Genomic DNA, 17961 nt, shown 5'->3' on the forward strand with positions numbered 1-17961 from the left:
GGAGCGGCCGCGGGGGTCGCCACCGGGAGGGAAAGTCCCTTCTGGCTCCGGGGACTTCCCGCACCGGCTCTTGCTGGGACGCCGCGCTCCGGCGCTTTCGCAACGCGGGGCCAGCGCCTCGAAGGACCGTGCTCCCCTTTCCCCCCTCGGCGGCCTCTCGCCGGTCCCGCCTCCACCGAGCCCTCCTCGTTGTGCCTGGAGCCCCCTCTGCAGCCCCTCGTTCTCCGCGGACCCAGCGCCCCCCTCTCCAGCAGCCTCGCCGCCTCATTCACCTCCGCCCCCTCCCCTCGTTCAGCCCAGACTCGCTCCCGTGCCCTCAGCCGCCCCTCGGGCTCCATCTCTCCCCCGCTCCGCTTCCCCTCCCCGCACTCCGTCTCTCCGCCCCTCGCCGGGATTCCCCGCCCGGCCCTGCCCCCGGGCCGGCTCCCCTGCCCGCCCTGCCGCGGGGTTCCCCCTCCGCAGAGGCGGGCGGCGGCGCGGCACAGCGGCGCGGGGAAGGAAGGGCGGGAGGTGGTTCCTGCGAGCGCTTAAAGCGGCGCGGCCAGCCCTCCGCGGCGGGGAAGGCGGAAGAGCGAAGCGGGAGTCTCAGCCCCTCTCCGGATTTATATGCACCTGGCCGGACTGCTGCTCGCCCTGGAGGAGAAAGAGGAGGGGCAGCAGCGTGACCGCGGCTCGGCGTCCCCGGCCATGTGCTCGGTCAGCGAGGGGAGCAGCACCGACCCCTTGGTGACCCGCTTCAGGCAGGTGGAGGAAACGCTGGAGAAGCTGCACCGGGAAAACAGGAGCTTGAAGAACAAAGTGCCTCGGTACAACGCGCTCTGCGCCCTGTACCACGAGTCCGCCCAGCAGCTGAAGCACCTCCAGCTGCAGCTGGCGGCCAAGGACGCCACGATCCGGGAGCTGCGGGGCAGCCTGGCCCGGCAGCAGCAGGCGGAGCCGGGGGCGGCGGGCGCGGAGCCGGCCCGCTCGCTGGTGGAGAGCTTGCTGGAGCAGCTCGGCCAGGCCCGGGAGCAGCTCCGGGACAGCGAGAGGCTCTCGGCGCGAAAAGTGGAGGCTCTGAGCCAGGTAAACACCGCAGCCGCCCTGCGAAGGGCCCGGCGGGGGCGTGCGTGCCCCAGGAGCGGAGGCAGCCTTGGCCTCGGGAGCTGCGTCCTTGCCTTCCTACCTAGAAAAAATGAGTCATTTAGCCGCTGCTGGGTTCGCTAAGCTTGTCTTGAACGTTTTGCGTTGAGGCTGCTCGCGTTCATGGAGACAGATCCTGGGTTAAGTGACACCCTCGGGGTGGCACAGGAGATGTGACCCCCGCAATGTGATGTTGGTGCCTTTGGTAGAACTCGCTCTATTGCTGCGCGCCCAAAATTGTCCTGTGCCCAAAGCCGCTCGGCCATCTGTATCCAGCAGTAGCTCCTGCTGCCTTAAGTGCGAGAAGGTCAACCATCAATCCTAAAACAAAAAACTAGCACGGCCTTGTAAATCTTCATGCAACTGTTTTCACAAGGAGAAGAAAAAAATAACAACACCCCCTAAATTTGGAAGTTCTGTTTTTCTTCCTGAAGGCCCTCCTTTTTATCAGATGCAACAGTCTTGTGCTGTAAGATCAACAACTGGTGCCACCACTTTTTCCATTAGTGTTTTGTGTGTGTGGCTTTTTTTAAGTGCACTTAAAAATGCGTTTTTGTATTGACATTAAGGTAGCATGTTAATACTTGGAGAAGTAACTGGCAAGTCTGGATTGCGAGGAGATAGATTAGAGAAATTGGTATCTTTTATGACTGAAAAAAAAGTCTCAAAACTGCATCCCCTCCCATCCCCCACAAATGCTGTTTTTGTTACTGTCATTAAGACTTTCCCATGTTCAGTCTGAAATACTTAAAGAATTTTAAAGCATTTCTTTCTATGTGAAGCTGTGTGAAGGAATTTCCAAACCAAGAAGCACTACTTAAAATTGAAACAAGTATTTTTGTCATAAGTAGTCTCTTGACCTAATGCTTATACAAAACATTTTCCATATATGATGCTCACCTAAAATGCATTTAAATAAGTTAAAAGCTTGGAAATTTGTAATAAGAGATGATCTTACTGACACTTTGCAGACAGATGACTAACCTGTGGCATCAAACTGACTATGTTTTGAAGTCTGATGGTGAATGTCGTTATAGCAAACAGGAAATTTAGCATTTGTGATGCTAAAGAATTTAAACATCAGTAATAAGAACAAGTGCTATTTCTGTAAGTTAGATATTAGTTTTATTCTTTTTAGAAATATTTTATGCCCAATCAGAAACACTGAAATCATTGTCACTAAAAATAACAACAACAAAAACCAGATATTTTGTGAAGTCAGAGGCCTACGTGCTGGCAAAGAAGAGGGATTTTTACAGCTCCCTTAGCACTGCTGAAGAACTGGAAGGGCAGAGTCAAGCTCGTACCTGTCTCGGGGTCTACGCTGGCATCCAGGGCATCCCTGATTCTGGAGGATCAGCGCTGCAGAGGTTTCTCCTACTGGCATCCGCTACTTTTTGAGGATATTAAGCACAAGCTGTTTTGGACAGTCAGGACAGGTGTGCTTCAGATACCTGGTACCTCAGGGCAGTTCACACCAGTAAGCAAATGAACTTAGTCCTTCTCAAAACACCTGCAGAGACATTAAGTTAATGTGGTGCGGATGATCCCACAGAGCTTCCAATTCAACAAGAATGTGTGGTGGCTGCGAGACAGTTATTTCCTAAGAGTTTGTCAGACCCTGCACATACCTGGGAGAGTCAGCTATGGCCAAAATAGTCATTGCTGCCACATGGATTTCATTCTCTGTTTGCTTGTCCTTACTGCTCATCCTTTCCTAGGTGGGACGGTTGCGTTTGCTCCCTCCACTCTGTCCTTGTGACAGTGCCAGGCAATGAATACCCTTCAATCATTTTTGATGACTTTCCAGTTCCATTTTTTTTGAGGAAAATTGCTACTATCTGGTAATTCAGAATGCAGGACCAGTAAGCACTTCTCAGTCTTCATAGTTATTAATCTCTAACTACTTTGTTTCTTGTAAATTCCATCTTTAGTTTGTTGTTGCTGTATATCTTTTCATAAAATCTTCCTGAATTTTTGCTGGTTGTTTCTTCATTCTACTGACTAGGACGTGCTTGTATAGCTGTCTGATCAGATTTTGATTGATTGATCTGTCAGTTCCAAGGTTGAGTGATTACATAGACCTGAATTGGATTTATTTTACTTTTTAAGTACTTTGCAGTGAGTATAGAAGCAATTTGGAATTACTGCAGTATGGAATTCAGTCTTAGACCTATTTTGGCTTTTGAGTTCACTTTGCTTTTAAATAACTTCCCCTCCCCCTTATGTTTAGGAAGTACAGAAGTTGAATCAGCAACTAGAGGAGAAAAATGGAGAGATACAGCAAATGATAAATCAGCCTCCATACGAAAAGGAGAGAGAAATCTTACGACTTCAGAAGAGCTTGGCAGAGAGAGAAAAAGCTCAGGCCACCAGCGATGTTTTGTGCCGTTCGCTCACTGACGAAACTCACCAACTTCAGCGCAAATTAGCATCCACAGCAGAAATGTGTCAGCACCTGGCAAAATGTCTAGAAGAGAAGCAAAGAAAAGAGAAGGGGAAATCAGACAACCAGACACCTACTGAAAAATCTAATCAGGTATTCTTAATGCTGCCATGTTCCTTTAAAGTCTTATTAGCTTCTGAAGTGTCAGTTATAATATGATGGTTGTAACTGGTGATTGGTGAGAAACCTCCCTTGAAATAATGTCGTGTGGAGTGAAAAGACTACCGTGGCAAGCTCTAAATAATTCCAAGAACCAAAAATTTAGGATGGAAGCGGTTGTCAATCACATGCATTTTGGCAATCTCACATCCTCAGAGGCTTTTTTTGGAGAGGATCTTGGGAGTTCCCTTCCACCCTCAGCAATTCCATGATAACAGTTTTTCCCTGCATGTACAGCAGACAGTACCTTCTTTATACCGCAGCCTGCTTCTGCGCCTCACTAGATGGTGCTGTGCTTTTGAAGGTGGTTTCTCCTGATTACTTGTTCAAATGTATAAAATCACAAACCAAAGTAGAGCTATTTTAAAGAAGTATTTATATTAAGAACTCTGTAGCATGTGGTTTTCTCAGATCAGGACTTGGCTTTGCACATGTAGTACAGACCTACAGAAAGCTGGTTAAGGAAGAATAAGTGAAGCTGCCCTACCTGTTGTGGGGTTTTTTGTTTGGTTGGTTTTTCCCTTTTCCTCTGGGGTCCTCCCTGGCCTCTCAGGACAAGGTTATGTTTCTCTCCAGCAAGGATGTGTAAAAAAACTACTTCATGATAGGAAGGTGGCAGAAATGCTACTGAGGGGCACAAAGTAACACCTGGATTTTGGGGTACTTTGTTAATGGCTGTGTGGCTTTGCCACATCATCACCTTAGATGAAGCTTTTCAGAATAGGGTAGAGGTAGATCATGTTGTTCTGTTGTTCCAGAAGTCGTGATGGCTCAGAGTCATTTGGTAATTCATGATAATACTATGGGGAAATAACATTAGAGGCGCTGCCTCCAGTAACAGATCAGAGTATTGAGTAGGATGCTACAGCCAGTTCTCACAAAAAAGGATAATTCTGTCTCATGCTTTTACTGCTACACAGTGGTAGTACTGTTTCACATGACCACTCATCTCTGCTTCTATGATAAACTCTATGCATGCTCACTTCTACTTCATAAAACACCCAGGACCATTTCCAAAGAAAACTTACCCCCATGAGTTACCTGTAAGAAGTAGTTAGAGGTTGACTAGATATAAGAAAAAACTACTTTTTAAGGGACTTGAAGCATTTAGTATTATCGTATTTTACATATAATTGGTAGACAGGAAACCTGATTTACTTTGATATATGTAATAAGTAGCTAACCTTGTACAGTGGGGACTTCCCTGTTGAAGAAGAGAAATTTCAGATGCAATTACTAGCTGATTCTAGGGAATTTTGTACAAAAGTGTTCTATATTACTCACGTACACGGGGGTTTTTTTAAGCAGATGTCACAACTGTAAAAAAGAGGTATCATTTTAGTCAATTATTTAGTAAGCAGGGCTTTTTTTTTTTTTTCTCTCAGTATTTTATTCCTAGTACTGGCCAAAACTGACAGTAATAACAAAGCAAGATGAAGGTATATCTGTGTCTTTGCTGTGCATCCCTCACGCCAAACAAGTAGTTTCCAAGGAGCTGGTGTGAACTGTTAAGCTCTGTTGTCGTTAGTGTAGACACTCATGCATGTAAAAAGTGCAGTATGGTTCTTGTTACCCTTAGTAGGCTCAGAATTTGGCAAGCCAGGTGTGTTTCTACACCACGCAGATCTATTTAAAAGCGGTAGCAAGGTGGTAAAAATCTGAGTACAATTTTGATCTGCTTATTAATTATAAAAGCTGTAGGTTATACTACTAGTATTTAGAAATATATATCAATAAGTAGACCTATGTGTACGTTTGTTTCGCTGATAGCAAATAGTTTTAGAGAAATCTAAAAAAAAAATACTTCCAGTTTAATAGCATAGCTAAGTATTTGGGCTTTTTATTTTAAAGTAACGCTTCCTTTATCTGAAAATTATAGCTTTTCGACAATGAAACCTCACTTCAAGCTCTTATCTGCAACCTACGAGATGAAAACAGGATGTTAAAACAAAAAGTAGCTCACGTGAGTACTTTCATTCTGTACAAGGTTAAGATTTGATTGAGTATTCTGAATTACAGTACATTTGGAGTAAGTAAGGCCTGGTTAATCTAATTAAATGACAGTTGAATTTTTCATAGTCCTTTCAACATGGCACATAATCTTTGTTCTGTCAGCTAAGAACAACTTACTACTTGTTTGTTTTTGTTAAAATACATTGCAGAAGAAAATATTTGTGTTCCTTCCATGCTTCTGTTTTCTACCCTAAGAGAACAACGCTAAGCCCAGAGTAACCGCCAAGACCTCCCGTTCCATATAATTTAATACTGTCCCTGTGGATTGGCAAATGGGGAAGATCCTGGCTTATAGCACGATAATCTTCTACCCACCTGTAAAGTGGCTTATCCACACTCAGCGCTTAGAGTCAGCATATTATATTTATCTTTTAGAGAATTTCGATCCTGCATATACAGATAGTCTATGAAAGCTTGTGTCTTCATGACTCTCCTGGGTAATCTTTCAGGTGGAAGACTTAAATGCAAAATGGCAGAAATACGACGCGAGTAGGGATGAGTATGTGAAGCGACTCCACTTGCAGCTGAAAGAGATGAAGTCACAGCTGGAGCAGCAGCACGGCCTGATGTCAGCACAAACTAATTCTGACCTGATGCACAAGGAGATATTCCGGTTAAACAAGCTACTGGAAGAAAAAATGAGTGAATGCATGAAAACAAAGAGAGAATTAGAAGACGTGAAGAAGGCTAGCGAAGGAGATAACGAGCGCATACAGATGCTGGAGCAACAGGTCATTAAGTTTCTTTTTTAACTAGAGGTGGGAATTGTTAGTTTCTCCTCAGAGTGTTGAAGTCCAAGTGGGGAAAAACGAAATAGTTTCTTTTGACATTTGCCCCTTGTCTTGCCGCATTTGGCTATACAGATAGTTAATACCATAAACCGAAAGGAAACTCACTACTTATGAGATCTGAATGGAGTTCTGCTGGCTTTAATACAAAATATGAAAGATCTGAAAAAGAAATGCAAATATCTTTAAATTACAGACATAAAAAATGATAATATTGAGATTCTGGGAATAAGTATTTACAGACAAAGGAATCACAGGCTCAGTTATTTAATGTAACCTGCCAATGCTCTAGATTATAAAATATTAACGTAATAATTCTTTTTCAGGTGTTAGTTTACAAAGATGATTTCACATCTGAGAGATCAGACAGAGAACGAGCACAGACTAAAATACAAGAGCTTCAGGCAGAAATTGCATGTCTGCAGCACCAGTTGGCAAGAAGACAGGTAAGAAAGCAGCATGCTACTTTTTCAGTTAAAGCATGTCAACAGGATTCAGGACTAGAATGAATATACTTTTAAATATATTTAAAAAAATAAATCTTAGTGCTTCTAAAACCATTTCAGCTCAGTGCAACTATCAAAAACTTACATTATTATATAGTGGGTTCTTGTGGAGATGCTTCCCAATGCACATGTAGTACCCCTTTGCAGTCCATTTTCCATCTATCATCTTGAATCAGCATAGTAAGGGTGAATTCTTAGAAGGAGCAGAAGGGCGGCCATGATTCTTTTAATAGTGTCATCTTTTAAGTAACATACTGGCTATGTACGGTGTGTTTTCTAGAAGCCTTTTTATAACTATCTTAATAAAACTGCAAAAACTGATGGATATTTTATTTACAAATCTGATAAAAACATGAGCAGTGTTTCAGATAAAGGTGATAAAATATTCTATTAAAGATTTTATTTTTACTGCATCATTTTCAAGAGCTCTTCTTCCTTCTCCTAGGACCCAAGAGACACAAGTAGTCATTTCAGAGTTCACCTTGGTAACCAAAATCATATGTACGTACAGAAGAACGTTGAACATCTCCGAGGCAATAGCCCAGGCCAAACAGGCACGAGAAGAACATCTTCACAACCTGAACAAGCTTCTCCTCCTGCGGACAATGGAAACTCGGGATCCGAGGGCAGGGTGCAGGGTGAACTCCGATGCCCTCATTGTATGAGGTTTTTCAGCGATGAACTCAGCGATGAATTCCTTAAGCATGTTGCTGAATGTTGTCAGTGACCACATGATGTGAGGCATGTAAGTCAATCACTACTTTACAGACAGCAAAACTTTGCTCCATACGTATCCCCTACAGTCCTAAACCAGAGTAATTCAAATGGACACCTCTTAGGAATTAGGAGGATGAACAATATCTACCTCTTACTTGATTTCACCTTCTCTTGGACTGTATGAAAGACTTCAAGTAAAGTGTTTTAATGAAGAACTATTTTTGACAACTACGAGGAAGGCAAGCATGATGCAAATTCTACTACAAACTAAACTGAAACTTACAGTGGTAGTTCACTTCAGAGTGCAGCGTGACTTGTATTTGAGTCTGATTCTTTACAGCAGTCTGAAGGCTTGTGAAAAAATTTACTGAACTTGAAATTTTCCTCCTCTTCCAAAAATGTAGGCTGAAGAACAGGGGAAGAGCAGCATTTTGGCAGAAGATAGGAAAAAATAAATCTTGTGTTTTATCTGGATTAAAAGTGAAAGTATTTTCTTGTCTTTTGAGGCCGAAATTTCAGACATTTCATCTGAAAATCTGTGTGTTCAGCTGAAGTCAGGAGAAGTGAAGAAAACAAAAAGGGTTGGTTATTGACCCAAAACAGCCTGTCTTTTTTGCACAGAAACAATGTACAGGGATATTTATTTTTTCTGTGCTGTAAGGAACTATTTTACACAATTGTAAATGTGTATTTGTGTAATTATTGACTGTATTCCTATTTTACATAAGGATTATTTTTATAATAAATGTGATTGTGCAGTTGCCTTACTGCATTAAAGTGGTCAAATATCTCTTTCAATGTAAGTATTTAAATGTGAAATACTCCCAGTAACTATACTAAGGGCTCCCTAAATGTCTTGGTTTCAGATATGAATAATTTCATTACTTCAGTGATAACTAGTGTCTCAGACTATTTTCAAATATGTTGAAAAATCACTCTTTGTGTGTGAGAGGAAGAATGACCTTTCAGATGCATGAGAACACATTTAACGGCCTACCCTGCCGCACATCTGCGATGACACCACTGCTAGCTTAAATATCTTCTTATCCTATGTACACTGGAGATGAAAACCGCAACTAGGGGACTGTTTTGAGCAGAAGTATGAGAAGTTAAAATGCACAAATGTAACAGGGCCACAGGTTTTTTTTCAGCCTTGTCTCCAGGTGTTTTTCACCATGTCAGAGCTGGTAAAGGCCTGGTACAACCAGGACCTTTCATAATTAAAGACAACTTACTTTGTTTACCACCACGCTGGTCTTCTGCTTTGCTTCCTTCCCAGGACTACACTTAAGGAGCACTGTGGATATTTTTCATGTTATTTCTTTTTTGTGACCTTGTTACAGCCCCAAAGGAAGCTGATGGTTTATGCCAATTACCAGAAAAAAATGCATGGGCCATTGGATGTAGTGTGCAGGTGCAATGGTTCTTAATCGATTGGATTGTTAACTAATTGCAAACCTGTGAAGGATTACTAGCCTGTTTTTTCCCAACACACACAATGTTGCCTTTTTTTAGTAACCATTTTGTACATCACCTTTTACGGTCTTAGAGATCAGATGTAGCCCACAGAATATAGGCTGAGAAACATATGATTAAACTTCCTGTGGCATAAACTAATCTTACTTTTTCTAACTGTTCTCAGTAGACAAGCCTTGTTTACAGCTTCAGTGTGTACCGATACCATATTGCCACTGATTGATACGGTGGAATATGGATTTTTTTTTTTAGTGATTCACATCACAAGATAGTTACAAAGACAGATCTTGGCAGTGCATAGTTTTTTTTAATTGCATTTGAGATGATCACTGCTTTCATTTACATCAGTCAGAATCTCAACTCCGCTATAGGTTTCCACTGCTGTTAACCCCTGTGGTGTAGTGGGACAGACTGACCTACAGCTATTAGAAACAGATGCAAGAATTAAATACAAGGATCTGCAGTCCACAGAAATTAATAGTGTATATGCTTGTGGTTTTAAGACCTGTGAATTAGTCCCCTTGTCAGAGCGGAGGTTAGACTCTGAATCCTGGGAAAGGAGGGCACTTCAGTGCTGGGACACTGGCTGTATCTCCATAGAGGACCATGCTGGACCAGCAGACACAAACAGGTGAGGTTATAGGCCAAGCACAGATTACAGCTGCCACCTAAAGCTATGCAATAAAAGGCTGGAATATGAATACCCTTGGCAAAACTCTGGGACAGATCTGCTATTTTTCAATAGAAAAATATCTCACTTTGGAGCTATTTTATTTTACCATTTCCTACTAATTTTTGTTGTTCAGTTGGTAAAAAGCCTTACCTATTTTTTTTTTTTCTTGTTTTGTCTTAATGGAGAAACTGCTTGCATACACTGAAGAACCACCAGTGTCTTACATGCAAATGTTCGTTTCAGATATTAGGGGGTAAGCTATTCTTCCTAAGAAAACTGATCTGTTACCCAGTGCTTTGGCTTTTACCCTGAAGTCGCTGGTAGACCTCTTGAAGGAACAGTGTAAAATCTTTACTTGCCCTCTCCTCACCAGGCAAAGCAACCACATCAAGGCATCCCAAGCAACTGCCACCACCATCTACATTCACAATTCAGGTTCCTCAACTTGTAGACCAGGATACATTAAAACTGCCAGTTCTGCTGCCCCAACGCTAAAGTGAAGGCAGCCATGAGTTCCCAGTATTTTTTTGAACCTTTTAAATTAAGGAAAGCTCCTTCTGGCCTCACATCGTTTTTCTCTGCCACTGGGATGGCCATCCAAGTAGTGTGTGTCTTGTTTGGGTACATGGTAAATGTGACCTAGCTCCTTTCCCAAAAGCAAGCAATAAAGGCCTGTGAGAAAAAAAGTAAAACTGCATAAAATAAAAGGAACTTCAATAGCGTAAACTTGATGAACTTTCATTATCCATTTGCACCACACTTGTTCACTGAAACACACATCATCTGTAAAATTGCAGAAACAAAGGCCTCAGAGTCGTGAAACCATACAGAAAAACTATGGGAGCGTATGGGACTCGGTTCCTTATTCACTGTATTGGTAACAAAAGACACCTAAGATAACCAAACCCTGTTATCAGGCAAAGTTAATGCCTGTTCAGGCTTCTGTCCATCTCTGATTGCTGGTGAGCAGAGGAATGACACAGGTACCTCTGTAGGGCCAGGGAGGTGGGAAGGAGGCAGGATAACTGTCTCTTCTGAGGCTCGCAGGAATATATCTTAGCATATTAAGAGCTGCCAAAATGCACTTGTCCCATTACCATCATGATTAATCCATCCCTTCTAAAATTTCTCCTTGACTAAATGACTCCCCCTCAGTTTTTCTCTCCAAACCAGCCTGAGTTCAGACCCAGGACAAGCTCAGAGCTCCTAAGCAGCTGTCTCACCAACAATGAGGTTTTCAGACCATATATCCTCTAAGTGCTGCCGAGCTGGTTTTCATTACTTCTGGACCTAATTATAATGTATTTTGCTTGGGATTTTAAAGCCAGTGCTGTTTACTAATACGCGTGCTGGTTGCCATGCAGAAGTGGGCCCTTAGCACACAATCACGACAGCAGCTGTAGGCAAGACTGAGTCACTGAATCTCAGAAAATACAACTGGGAGAAGCCTCGGAAGTTGCTCCCTACCCCAAAAACCCCAAGGGAGAGAAGCTCAACAACAGTGTTGTCTTCTGGAGCACGGGCAGTATCGAGCCTAAAAAGCTTCTACAATCTTCTGCAACGTGTAAGGCAACGTCTGCTTCCCCCTCCAATGATTTAGGACATCCCATCTTTTAAAACAAGCCTTAAATGATGCTTCGAGATTAAGTGCACAGTAATAATAAAACCGACTACAAGAATCAAATTTGTTCAAGAAGCAGATACCTATGCTCTATGGTATTTTTTTTAAACTTCCATTTCCTGTGGCTTCACTGCATGTGTATATATAGAAAGCAAGGGAAATTCCAAACAAGATGCCACACCGTTGTACTCAGAACAGCAGTTCTTCTCATTTTAAAAAAGGGAAGTCTCAACCTTTTTCTACAAAATCTATGTGAATTCAAAGTATGCTGTAGCAATATTTCCTAGTACCATGCTCCAGCAGCTATCAGCTGGGGGGGTTCAGCTAAGAACTTAAGGCGTAAGAAATATTTACAAAGCACTAGGTCAACTGAGGAGAGCGATGGGGTAACAGGTTAAGCACTCCTGATGCCTCAGATTGCTCACTAAGGGCAAAGCTCAGCCCAGCACCCTCACTGAAGCTTTCCCTGCTGCAGGCTGGGGGGTCAGAGCTCCAGCGAGGTGGTTGAAGGTTTACAGGGTGCTGCAGGAACTGCTTACACAGGGCTTCTGAAAGGCACCCACCGTCCCAAGTGGCACAGAACTTGTGTGTCTCAACTCCCACTGCTGCTCAGGGCCTTCTTCCCTTTTCTCTTGAGTACATCCACATTTTCCTCCTCTTTTTCCATCTTCTGGTAAAAAGCTGTTGGTTCAGGAACTCTTCACAACATGTGTTGGATGTATGGTGTCAATAGCAGCTGAAAACCTTCCTTCAGGAGCCTGAGATATAATATTTCCATAGCACACAGAGCTCCACTGTGGACAGCACTGAACCAGATAGTGGGTTATGAGATAGCTTATTTCTAGAAGGCACCAAAAAAAACCCTTTTGAAGTGTGTACTTGGCTTAACCACACTTGTTTCCCTGACCACCCTTCCCCAGGCCAGCCCTCTAGCACGCCTGGTTGATGGGTGGGCTGAGCACCCACGAGCAGGCCAGCTCTGGCTGCTTGTGCTGACACCCACCTCCTTGGTGTCACACCAACTCACCTCGCCCAAGGCTTTTGGACTCGTGAGAGTGCGAAGGAGGAAAGAGCAGTGGGACCCAGCTCTGCAGCGCCTGCGGATCGATCTCCATCCCCTCCCTGTCACCACTGCAACCCTCTCTCCCCTCCTCCCCCATCCTGCACACACCCAATCTCTTTGTCAAATCTGTATGCATACAGATTGGTGTTTTTTTAATTGCCAATAGACACCTTCTTAGTTAGATGCAAGCATCACAGGCAGATTTTACGGGAGGGACACACTCGTTACCAGGCAAGCCTGGTGTCTGCCCCTCCAGCTCTGTGGCCAGCACTAGCCCACCCCACACCTTGCTGAGCTTCTTGGTTCCTGCTGCAGCCAGATTTCCTCCAGCTGCATCCCAAACCTCCCAAACGGCACAGCTGGATGGGGCAGGGGATTTCACAACTCAATGTCCCACACCACAGCGGTCTGGACACAGACAATGCCTGGCATTACCTTCTCTGCTGAGACACAAGCCCATGCTGAGGGAATAGAGCCTTGCTGGCACAGAGGGCAAAGTGCCGGCCTGTGGTCTCCCTCCAGCTGTGCCCCCCCAGTCCTCCCTGGGCTGGGCCAGCTGTAGTTTGTGCAAACCAGCCACCTGGACCCGCCACCTGGGCCCTGGGCACACGTACCAGCGCTGGGAGCAGCCCCGCTGTGACCAGTCCCACTCACAAAGCCCTGGGGATTTCCCACCCGGTGTGGAGCAGGAAGCAGGTTTCAGACCATCAAGTCAGGGTCTCCATCTCCCTCAGGACACACAGTGGAGGAGGTGAGAGGAGCTCAGATCTCCTTGGACTAAGTGATCCCAGCTCATATGAGGGAGAAAAGGAGTAAAGAAAGGAGCTCACACACCCACAAAGGAATCAGCCCTCATTCTGACCATCACCACCACATCTCAAGGAAGCTCAGGCATCCAGAGACGCATGGAAAGGTCCACAGACATTCAAGCAAGAACATCATCTGCCAAGAGAAAGGGGGACTTGGTGGGCTGGGAAGTGACTCACACCAGAGCTGAGCACAGACTAAAAGAGCGTCCTACTCCTCCGTCTGAACTTGCCCTCAGTGACGCAGATCTAATTTAGTGGTTCTCAGCTCCTCTTCTGACCTCAGCACTGAGCACCTGCTCCACCCGCTGCAAGGCCTGTTCTTACCTCACCAGGTGGAAGGACAGAGCTTTCCCATGTGCCACCCCCAACAACAGCCAGCAGGCGGGAACCAGACATCTCTGGAGCAAAAAGGATGGGGATCTTCCTTTGATCCCGGCTGTTGTGATAAGGGGCTGTCCCCACCCTCCACCAAAACCAGTCCTAATCTGAGCCCTAAACTTGAGTACTGGTTGATCCTCACCAGTAGGAACATCTGTCACCTATGAGAGGCACCTACTGGGTGCATTTTAGGAATGGCTCCTTGAGCATTGACTGCTCTGCACTGCCAGAGCCACGGAAACCCATAAGAAACCTGGTGTAGGGTTCCTAGAAAACAAAAGCTAGAGCACTTCCCATCCTTAATGGCATCCAAGTCTTGTTTGAGCACTTTGCAAAAGCCCACTTCTGCCCCCCTCACATCACAACGGGACAGTCAAAGCAAAGGGTCAGAAGAGCAACAGCAGCACAGAGAGGTGAGGGGGGGCAGAAGTCCACCCACAGCTCGCGTCTTCCAGACCCCTCCTTACTCACACCACCACACAACCCCTAAAACACGCGGTATTTTCCATGCAGTTAAGTGATGCACTGAAACAGTACCTGTTATGTGCACGTGTGTGGGGCACAAGAGAGGATGTTTTCAAGGCATAGGCTTCTTTCCCCGTGTTCAGGTACCTCAGTGCAGACCCACCTGGGTGCAGCAGTGGGGATGGTCTCCTTCCATTAAGAGCTCTCCAGTGGTACGTCCTCTGCTGTGGAGCCAGCAAACTTCACCTGGGAGGGACAAGTTGTGCCTGTAGTTAAGGATCAAACAGATGCCCACTATGAATGTACATGAGATGATTCTTAGGATGAGCGACACATCTGCTGCCACACTGGGAACGAAGCAGAGATGTGCAGGAAGTCTGTCTGTCTCTGCTTCGTTGCTGCACAACACAGAGGAGGCACATCACATCAAATGCAACTGCCTGGAGAGAGCATGAGGTCTAAATGTTGTTAAAACTTGCATCTATCAATGGCAGAAGTGGGAAAATACAAAAGTCTTTCATTTATTGCAAATACAGAATTCATTAATGAGGTTCATGGTGATCTACTCTAATGGTCTCAATTGCTCTTCAAACAAGAGCCTCCCAGTTACCAGTATTCATTTTTATCAGGATGCTCTTTGCCGGATGAGACTGTAGAGAGGGGAAAAGATGTGGGACTCCAGAGCACATGAAAATCCAACAGAGCAGTTGGAAGAGCAAGCAACATCCAGATTAACCTCATCACCACAGAGCCGTGTCCCAAGAGCAGCTTTTAAACAGGAAGCTGAAGCTCACAGTATCAGTAATTGCAAGGTCAGGCCTAAAATTAGCCATGGAAAGCAGCCCTCTGAAGAGAAGATAGATGAAGGCAACATAGCATCACGGGGGAGCAACTGAGGAATGCAGTGTTTTGCAGGGAATTTGAAACCTGGGTACAGCAGGCAAAAGGTGGGCACTTGCAGGTACACACACTTCTTGTGCTAAAACAAGAAGGGATTTTAGCCTTTATCAGAAGGGAAATGATACAAAATAAGGCCTGCCTCCGAGCTTGCATCTCTTCTTTCTTTTATAAAGCAGAATTTGGACAGCCCTCTCATGACTCTAAAATAACTTTTAAACCACAAGTAATCTCTTTTAATAGGACTGAGGCAGCCAGGCCCTCTCTCTCTCTTTCTCCTGAGCAGTTCACTTTTGATCATCAGAGCCTACTTTTGCCCTATTCCAATCACAGTCAAACACAAAACCAGTTCTTGGGGCAGGACCCAGAGCCTGTGATACTGGCCACCCCAGCTGAGTGCCTCTAAGCACCAAAACATACATCCTGGCCCCAAAAGCACCATATAATTGCTCTCTTGCTTCTTCGAGTACCTCCTGGATTGTAGACAAGAGTGGTCATCAAAAGGCCCTTCATCTCCATCATCACTTTGCCCCATGGCACCTGCAAAGTTTTACACCTTTTTCAGGGCCAGTCTTCTTGCAAGAAAAATATTACAAAATCTAGAGGGCACAGATTGCACCTGGTGATGTGCTGGGACCAACAGGAGGTCTCTGACAGCCCAAAAGATCGGTGCTACGTGCAAGCCAGGAATTCACCTCCCAGCAGAGGGGACGGCTCTGCAGCACTCACCAGCAAGCACAGAGGGTCTGGAAACGGGAATAAGGTGGAATTTGTTTTAAAGAGACACCAAGGCAAAGAGGTGGACTAGACCAGGGTGTTTAAGAGACAGTTACATGCACTAAGTCATCTTTTTAGATGAATGTCTGTGGCCGAGACCAGGAGCCAGTGCGGGGTGCAGGCAGGCTTTCCCCTCCCACACAAGATCCATCCTTTGATAACCAGATGCGGAATCCCCTAAACTCTCTGCAGGGTGACAGCTCCTGGGGAGGCACAACATGGAGTGGAAAAAATTCATGAGCGCAACCACCTCGCCACCATCACCCGAAGAACAGGCAACAACTTATTTTGTGAACTATTTTGAGGTTTTGTTTCATTGCACCTACACACACCGGTCACACGGCACCGTGCCCCCTCCTACTAAATGTCAAAGTCTTCAACTCCTAAGAATAACCATTAGGGGGAAAAACAGTGTGTGCTGACCAGGGTAACTCCTGTGCAATGGGGATTGCACTGGTCTTGCCTTTCTTCTCAGCTCAGGGTTTGTGCTCACCTTGTCTTAAGTTTCCTCCTGGTGGCATCTCCCTTGACAGGCAGTGGGCAAACATTAATTTTTACCTCTGTGGTTTCCAGGTGACTCTCTCAGGGAAAGTTTACTGGAGCTTTATTCTTCCTAAAATGGCAGCAAAACTGAATAACCACTTCCTCTTAGCACAGCTGAGGAACTTCAAATGCGCAGTGTTGCAAAACAGCGTGAGGACACTCTCCCTCCTGCCTCTGCCGCACTCTCTTGCGTGCATTAATATCAGTTATTACACACACTGGGTCATAACAAGGTTGGGAAATACTTGAGTAAAAGCCACTCTCATAGCTTGGAAAGGCAGGCGAGTGCTACCTTTTACTCTCCCCTGCAGTCAGTCTGTGCTTTTGCATTCCCAGCAGATGTAAACAACCTAGATCCTGCAGTCACCAAAATTTTTTACCTGGACCTCTTTTAGAGTCTGGGAAACTGAACAATTTTGAGTCAAGACCCAAAAGGATGCCTGCACTAAACATACTTGCAAGTATTTCTACTTTGCTGCAATAGTGAAAAACAAAAAAAAAAGGAACAGATAACTTGCAACAGATTTTCACAAAATTGATCTCCTAGGGTGCTTCCTTAACCAGAGGGGCACATAGTGTCCCAGGCATCTACAGAAAAGTAAGAAGCTGGGCTTGTGTACCTCTTCATCAATTCTTCTAAATCTTCGAGCAGTTTTGTCTACAAGCCAGTGTTAATACTGTTATAAGGCTTAGTATTAAAGTGGTTAATGTTTGACTGGGCTTTAAAAGTCATATTCCAGGCTCCTCTATGCAGCTTTCAACTGAGGGAAGACGGCTGCAAGTCATTTAAGCACTGTGCTTCATGGCACTCTGCAAAACACAGGGGCATCCCTGCAGCTTTTTTAGAGATGGTGCTAACACGAACCAGAACAAGTTTTTTGCAAACAGTGCAACTGTTTTGACATCTTTTCAATGAGACACCCCTGTGATTTTATGGAGAAAGCCTCGGGCCGAGTACACTAAAATTCTCAGCCTTGGGTCACTTGTACAGACACTTTGTATGGTCACAGGCTACAAACTCTATTTGGGCTCTTCTTTCCATGGTTCTCCACATTATTTGAATGTTTCTCCTCCCTGTGGCTGACAAAGAACAAGCAAACAGGCAGGCCTGGTTCTGTACCCAAGGTGTTTCAGCTGGTTTTTGCAAGGACCAGCAAGCTGCATCCTCCTGTGCTTTCAGGCAGCCACTGATTCAACCAGCCTATGTTGGAGAGGTGCCCACATTTGGGGATTATGTACTTGATTACAATGATCATGCAACTTTTAAAGTGCATTAAAAAACGCTCCACAACTCTGAAAACTATATTGACTCAAACCCCCAGCTACAGAACAACGAACGGGTTTCCAGCACACCCAACCCCATCCCATGACTTGAGGTCCACTAAAAGGCTGTCATTCAAAACCTGCCTTACTCAATATATCAACACATCATTAACACCTCTTTCCAAACAGACATGGTTTGAAAAGTGAAAGCTCAGCCACTGGTGAGTTCAGGGAGCAGTTGTAGT

The 17961-nt window shown here is 44.9% G+C and overlaps 1 protein-coding gene across 1 annotated transcript; it reads left to right on the forward strand.

Annotated features, from left to right (window-relative positions):
- The first annotated feature begins 483 nt into the window (after positions 1 to 483).
- Positions 484 to 8519, forward strand: TNIP2 (TNFAIP3 interacting protein 2). Its single transcript, XM_082052077.1, has 6 exons — positions 484 to 1065; positions 3356 to 3661; positions 5607 to 5690; positions 6190 to 6471; positions 6855 to 6974; positions 7480 to 8519. Exons 1-6 carry the CDS (start codon positions 607 to 609, stop codon positions 7759 to 7761), a joined length of 1533 nt encoding a protein of 510 aa, XP_081908203.1. The 5' UTR covers positions 484 to 606; the 3' UTR covers positions 7762 to 8519.
- The last annotated feature ends 9442 nt before the right edge of the window (positions 8520 to 17961 follow it).

This window comes from Streptopelia decaocto, assembly GCF_964273445.1.
Source record: "Streptopelia decaocto genome assembly, chromosome: 4".
NCBI lineage: Eukaryota > Metazoa > Chordata > Aves > Columbiformes > Columbidae > Streptopelia > Streptopelia decaocto.

Coding starts and splice junctions, on each gene's coding strand:
- TNIP2 (XM_082052077.1), top strand. CDS start 607: ATGCACCTGGCCGGACTGCTGCTCGCCCTGGAGGAGAAAGAGGAGGGG. Junction 5,691..6,189: donor TAAAACAAAAAGTAGCTCAC/GTGAGTACTTTC, acceptor GTAATCTTTCAG/GTGGAAGACTTAAATGCAAA. Junction 6,472..6,854: donor TACAGATGCTGGAGCAACAG/GTCATTAAGTTT, acceptor ATTCTTTTTCAG/GTGTTAGTTTACAAAGATGA.